Source organism: Apus apus, chromosome 6, assembly GCF_020740795.1.
Source record: "Apus apus isolate bApuApu2 chromosome 6, bApuApu2.pri.cur, whole genome shotgun sequence".
In the NCBI taxonomy this organism is placed as follows: domain Eukaryota; kingdom Metazoa; phylum Chordata; class Aves; order Apodiformes; family Apodidae; genus Apus; species Apus apus.
In genome coordinates this window covers 18,071,771-18,079,134 of record NC_067287.1, presented here as the reverse complement: position 1 = coordinate 18,079,134, position 7,364 = coordinate 18,071,771, and the positions used below count along the sequence as shown (strand labels likewise).

Genomic DNA, 7,364 nt, shown 5'->3' with positions numbered 1-7,364 from the left:
TTTTCTGTTGACTTTTCATGTGTATATCCCTTGTGCCTCTTTGTACTCCATTTCATTTTATTCTAATATTTTAGTGTCACTGAGATCTTGGAAGTGATTTGTTTGGAATGATAAACAAATTCAACATTCTGTTTTGTCACATTCTCTCCATAATGATTCTCAGAAAAGAGCTGTGTGAACTTTGAATTCTCTTTAGTTGAAAAAGAAATCAAGCAAGATGAAGCCAGAGGGGGAACAAGACTGAACAGACAAGTATTCTTCATTAGCATAAATTCTTGTTTCTCAGCAAAAGCAGAAGGACAGCTTTTTAAATTATTAAATGCAGTATACTCCATTAGTAGTGGAAACTGCCACGTAATTCCTTCAAGTTTTACAAGATTGCCAAGCAAAGCCAACGCAAATGGCCCAGGGGTCACTCTAATGTGCATTGTATTCTTTTCATCCTTCTTCCTCTGAGAACCACTTTGTCCAGCCATTTGTTGAATGTAGTGCTGTTACTTAACAACACTGCTGTGATTTCAGTAACCTGTACCTCCCTCAATTATGGTAACAAAACAATTTGCCTCCAGATCTCAGTGTTTCTAGCAATCCAAATTACTGTACTCTTAGCTGACCAAGGCTTGTTTTTGTAGGTATGGTAGTAGCTGCAACCTTCAAACAGCCAAGGGTGCTGTTATGCTCCTCTTCTGATGGCTCCCCAAAGCCCTTTTTCTCCCCTGCCTATAATAGCAGTATGTCAGGTATCTGTATTAATATGTCCTAAAGGGCAAGTGGTTTAAGAGAAAGCCATGGGCTTAGCAAGTATCTACTGCAAACGTTGAATCAGAATTAGCACCTATAGCTTTGGTAGGAATAGCTAGTAGTGTTTTGTGTCTCATTTGCCTTTTAAAGGCATCTGAAACTTTCACTGCAAAAGTAAGACTAGATTATCCTCTCAAAATGCTACAGGAACTCTGTAATTTTCAGATCAGGAATGATCATACCAACCTTGGTGTCTAGAACAGCTTCACAGCAATAGAAAGCTGTTCTAACATCCCAGCTTTAAACATTAAAAACTCAATAGCACCTTCCACTAAAAAAAAAACCCTACAACATTATAGCATCCAAAATACCACTAGAGATTAACAAATGGGGGGAAAACATGATTTGTACTCAGTGGTTTATTTCCAAGTGCATCTAGAACTAAATAAAGATTCAGGTACACTCAGTTGGATCCATGTGGTCCAGGCTGAAAGGGTACAAACCGTTAACTCTTCTATAGATTGAGCAATTGTCTTTAAAATGTTTTATTCCTCTATCTCCAAGGTATTTAGTGCTCTGAAGGACAGGATTCCAGAGTTACAAATCCATTTTCCTGTGGTGCCTGCCACCAGTATATTTGAGCACCTTCTGATGAAGGCTTTGTCACCTATGAAAATACTGTTTCCCCACATTTTTATAAATTACATGCTTTTAGGAACAGAGGAGTATAAATTATTTTCTCAAAGTTATGCAGCTTGTCTGGAATACAGAAAAAATATTTAACCTCTAATTTTCTAAGTCCCAATCTAGAGCATGTATCAAAAGACACCCTTTCTTCAGAAGTGAGATGAAGTGGAGCCTGTTCCACAAGTTCCAAACTGATGTTCTAGCTCAACAAGATTAGGACTTGTACATCCTGAAATCGCAGAGCAAGTTCATATAGGATCAAAAATGAGGTATGTGCTGGATATTTCGTATACATGCTAAATGAAATTCAGTGAGTGGTACAAACATGGGGAAAAATAATACTTATTTTTGTAATCACTTCTTTAAGAAGTGTCTCTACTAGACAATAGCTACCCATGACTACAGGCTGAGAGGGGGCAGAATACCTGCATTCAAGCCTAGAGAATCAATATTTATTTTTTTGTCTTAATTTTGTACTCTAGTGAAGAGGTCACTGTAGGCCTTACATGCTCTGAGTGATACATTGGTAGAGAATTTAGGAACAGAGTAGCCTGAAGATGCCTTTTATACAATAGATGGTTTTCAAAGTCTTCAGGCAATTGAGCAACAGCTGTCAGTTATCATGCTGATTGCACCGCTGTGCAGCTGCTGCTTGTATAAGAAGGCTTCAATTTACTCTTGGCAACTAAAGTAAGGGAGGTGGGACTGCTTAAGGGAATCATCATGCTCAGAAGCATGTTTCAGCATGATCTACAGGGCTACACCCTCATCCACTCTGAGAAACAATAATCTTCCTTCCAGTCAAGGACTCAAACTGTGTACAATTTAGTAAAATCATATGCACTAGTATCTATGAAGGGTCTTGACTGGCTTGGTACAAAACATGGCACTGTTGCAATGCCCCTCTGCACCTGATTTTAAGCCTACAAAAGAGTTAGGGTATGGGTCCCATTTTACTTGAAATACATTGTAAATGTATCATAGATCCAGCACATGGATCATTATGGTGCATTGACTTACTTTTTGTTTTCATTCACTCCACACTGCTTTCTTCATTCTACTAGGAAACTAAATCTTATACCTTCTTGAAGGTGCATAAAAACAGTACCACTAGCTCAGGTATTTTGACTGTATTGTGCATGTGCACCTTCTACAATTCCACATTCCATGAACTCATGTCTGTATCTAGAGTCCTCTATCCATGTGCTGCTTAGAACTTCTACGTGGCCTTATATTAAAAAGTATTCCAAATGTTACACCCTTTATTAACAGTATTTTATATACTGAGCATGCAATATCCTTCCTCTTCCACACTATTTAGTAAGTACATGGAAAAATAAGCACACTGAAGCAACACAAGATAACAAATTGGAATGAATACAATAAGAATTAACAGAAACCTGAAATATTCTAATCATTCAACTGTGCTCTGAGGACATGTGGCAAGAATCCTCAGTTGCTAGGAAATCAATTGTATACAGAAAAATACAGTAATTTGAAAGAACTGAATGACAGCTGCTGCAAGCCACATTGATACAGTTGTCCCAACGACAAAACCACAGAAAATGGGGGGGGTTTTATTTGATTTCCTGAGTTACAAGTTAATGCTTTCTTCACAAAACTCTCTAACAGAATCAGTGTAATGATGATTACAAAACTGGCCATTTCAGCCTCAAAATAAAAAGAAACAAAAATAAATTACTTCTGAAAAAGCCAAACATTTTTAATATACTTGGCATCAAAATACACACTTAGTCAAGTAGAACTTGAACATTTCTCAGTGCTAACAGCAATTTTGTCTTCTCTTCCTCACAGCACATTTAAGTGAGCCACTGAAGCAGTGTAAAACTTTTTCCAGCACATATTTTATCTCCCATAGTGACACACTGAGACATCTGGAACATATTATTGCACCTGTAAAGCAGACTGTATTAATTTTAGTCACAAGCAATAATTTTATTCTGTTCTGCAGAGAGCTTATGTTTTGCATTTTTCCTGTTAGGCTTTTTCAAATATTTCTGGAGGAAAGACTCAAATACATAAGCAGACTTACTACAAAGCCTTGAGTTTCGCTGAGGCTAGAAGTCTAAAGGAGACATCACATCTGGCAGGTCCACCAAGTGTTTGGGAAAGCCAACCTTCAGGCTGAAAGCTGAATTTTGGTAATTTCTAGTAAGTAGATATTCTTACTCATATTACTTATTTATGAATACTTTTGTGTCCAGCATAAAACATGATGAACACCTATGGCTTCTCAAATTTTATAACGTAGCAGCCACTGCTGGATATTAATTTCTTTAGCTCCTTGGCATCATATCTGATTGCAAAAAAACACCATGGTATAAAGTAATTTGAAATTTTTAGCTGGAGCAACTTTTTAAGTCTCAGGCAATCAGAAAAGACAATCTGACAGAATGAGATTTTTCCAAGGTGTAGAGAACCACTCTTAAGAACTATTGCAAGTAAATGGAAAACATATTTTGTTATATTGATTTTTACTGGATCACTCAGGTGGTTTTGAGAATCAGGTCCCACAAGCCTCTCAGGCATGACCAGAGTCAGAAACACTACAGATTATTAGACAATTTGGTCTAGATACATGAATCAAGATTTCCAAAGGTATTTAAGATTGTGTACCTACTACAACTAGCAGAAGCTACGAATATGCTTTTTCAGCATAGGACTTTTTTTCTTCTTAGAATTAATTGCTTAATTAATTAAAAGCTTGCAGATAATCTCTCAAAACACCATTAAATTGTAATTTAGCTATGAAAAGCTTAGTAAAATTCAGGTACAATTTTTAACAAGACTGAGATTATAATTTCACTGTACTATACTCTGAGACACTGTGATGATCACTACTTAAATATTTAGAAAACACAGATTGGCTGAACTATATATATGTTGTGGTTCCTACTCACTGGGAAAAGGAAAATTCACCCCAGGTCTGGGGCCTGTAGGTGTGTTTTTCTCTTTTATTGTTGTTGATAAAAGAAACAAGTGACAGTATACCAAATAGATAGTTAAGTGGAGCTGTAAGACATTCTGAAACTCTGGTCATGCATCTCACAGTATATATGGCACAGTAGTTTCAAAAGTAATGTAAAAGACTGCCCTTTCACTGTAATTTTACTTTTATAAATGTGGATTTACCTATACACAGAAACTAGTTTTAAGCAAGTTGTGAATCTGCAGGACATTAGATCCTCTATTGTAAACTTACACTGAGCTGCACAGAACCACTGTCAGGGCACATAAATGGCATTCCCAAGGTAAACCGATATAGCTAGCACAGTGTAAATTCATAACTACTAGTAACTACTACCTTCAAGGAGCATGGTATACAATGGTGATCCGAGAGTAAGTTTATATCTAGTTGAAGTCTATTACTTTCCATTTAGACAAAGCCTTATTGTTTGTAAATGCTTTGGGTTAGTCTAAAAAAGATGTATTTATCATAAAAAGTTACTAACCCTCTTCCAGACACAGACTACTTAAGAAACAGCAGCAAAATAGTAAATGCTGTACTCAGTCTGCAGAAGTGGAATGAAGGAAAAAGCAGAACAACTTCACTGAAAGCTCTGACAAGTATTTTTTGTAGGCTAGACTAAGAATACGTGGTATCTGCTTCAAGTCTCTTCCTCTTGCTTTAGCAGATCTCATAATTATTCTGTTCCATTTCCCAAGTTGTAAAATACCTACATCTCTCTCTCTGGTTACTTCTAATATTCTGCAAATAGAGCGAAAACACCCAAGGTGATCCAAACAAAAAGCACAAACCACACCACTCAATAATTACTTCTTTGAGGCTAGAATTCTCTTAAAATAATTCCAGAAACTCCCACAGCTTTCTGACTAGTTAGTGATGTTCAGCTTTTTAAGCAATGTTTTATAGTTTTCGTTTAAAGGTTATTGTCAGTCTTTTTCACCAATTAGTCCTACTATCTCAACACAAGATTTTCCTTGGAAATGGAACTGTGATGTGATAAACCAAGGCCATCTCAGAGCTAAATTTTAAACTTTTATCCTATACTTCCATTTTCTGGTCTTCATTTAAAATTCCGTTTTTCACACTTACACATCCATCTCTCCTTTATACCAAGGAACCAATGCCAAAGAAATACTTATAGGCCCTTCCTGCAATTCATCAGTCTTTCCGTAACTTGATTGCCAGAGAACGAAGTTCAAAGAGCAGAAACTTTACAAGAAATGCTGGTGTTATCAAAGCTAAGAGCTTTGCCATTAGCGTTTGAAGGCGTTTCACTTCTGGGACCTCTGTGTGGCCCTTATCTAATTTCCTACATAAATTCTTTTAGTGTCCAAGGCCCCTCCTCTTTCAAGGTACAGTTATGTCACCGCGCTCCAAGTGTTTGAACTGAAGGAGAAACCGCAGCTCAAAACCCAACACGCCAAGCTGCACAGCCACCAGGAAAACCCAGAACCTGCACAAGTCCCCGGCGCCTGACGCTGCTCGCTTCCCACCAGCAGCCGCCGCCGGGCCCCTCGCCCCGCCCAGCAGCGGCAGGACCGCGGAGCCCCCGGCTGGCGGGGCCGCGCCGCCCGGGCCCGGGGCCGCCCCGCCCGCCGCCGCCGCGCCATGAAGGTGGGTGAGGGAGCAGGTGGGTGAGGGAGCGGGTGGGCGGCCGGGCGGGCCGGCCCTGAGCGGCCGGGGCTGCCGCCTGAGGGGGCTTCTCCTTGCAGACCTGGCTGAAGTGGCTCTTGGGGTTCTTGGGGGTCGCCGTCGCCATCACGGCCGTCGCCGTGCCCGTGGCGCTGCTCACCGGCGGTAAGTCCGCGGCGGGAACGGGAGGGGAGGGCAGGGCGGCGGGGGTCTCCCCGCGGCCTCCGGATCTCGGGCTCTGCTGCCTTCGGGGAATCCGCAGCCGTGGCGCCCACTGCAGGGGGGGGGGGAAGTTTTGGTGAAAGTTTTTGGTTTAGGGAACAGGGTTGATAGAGCTGGAGCTCCTAGGAAACTGGGATGTACTTCGTCAAGGTGTCTCCTCTGGGATGATGGGGGGACGCGGGGAAGGGGGGGTGTTATAAAATCCCTCGAGTCTTGTGTGAGTTGAGAAGAGCAGTCATAAGCATTATCATTTTTAGCATTTTGTTTTCCTGTTGCTGAAGGCTGCAGAACCAGCAGTAAAATGCCTTTTAGTCTGTTTTCTAGGGTGTATTTAAGAGATAAGATAACACTAATTTGCTTTGTTTGCACAACTTTTGTTAACCGGATTGAATGAAATTGCATACACAGCAAAGTTACAGAGGTCACAAAAGTAAGAAGAGATTTTGATTGCATTTTTGAACTCTGATCACTTTGCACTTTCCTGGTTGTCCTTGCAGCTCTGGATGCTAATGTGAAACAGCTTTAACCTCATCAAGCAGTACATTGCTTCCAGCTGGTAGATAGAGTTGCAGTTTAATCTCTCGTTTTGTGTTCTCATGATTAACAGCTGAGTAGTTGTGATAGGTAGAATTCAGCTTTGCAAACTCTAAGGGATCAAATTGTTTTGTAGACCACCTTTGGTGGTCTTTTTGTGAAGTGCACCCCAGTAAGTGTGAAGATGGGTATGCTGATCTTACAGTGTATTCAGAAGTTAGCACAGCGGTTACTTAAATGCATAGAAAGGTATAGTGGTTTTTTTGATATGTCAAAGATGCAGAGCTTGCATCACTGGTTTTCATAAGGCATAATTTACATTAAACTTTTTTGCAATTGAGCTCTGTCATTATTAATATCACAGGTATTAAAAACTAGATTTTCAAAGTCTACATATCTCAATTACATACTTTCTGGGCAAAAACTTGCATCAGTGAATGCTGACTCTTTTCTGTTATTTTTGGGCATCTTTTTGTCACTTATCTCAAAAATGCAAATTTTTGAGGTGACAGAAAGTACTGTTAGTTTCAGAAGTTGGGAAGAGCAAGAAAAACATCCT

General features: G+C 39.8%; 1 protein-coding gene across 3 annotated transcripts in view; it reads left to right on the top strand.

The window, feature by feature from the left end:
* Positions 1-5,947: 5,947 nt before the first annotated feature.
* The window catches only part of LOC127386539 (dipeptidyl peptidase 4-like), a 39,014-nt gene continuing 37,597 nt past the window's right edge, over positions 5,948-7,364 (top strand). Inside the window, exons 1-2 of one of the 3 annotated variants that reach the window (XM_051623730.1) lie at positions 5,948-6,031; positions 6,130-6,214. In XM_051623730.1, the coding sequence (XP_051479690.1) occupies positions 6,026-6,031; positions 6,130-6,214 (91 nt within the window). In that variant the 5' untranslated portion in view covers positions 5,948-6,025. Of the gene's footprint in view, positions 6,048-6,129; positions 6,215-7,364 lie in introns of all 3 variants that reach the window. The other 2 variants (XM_051623731.1, XM_051623732.1) reach the window with 2 other exon arrangements.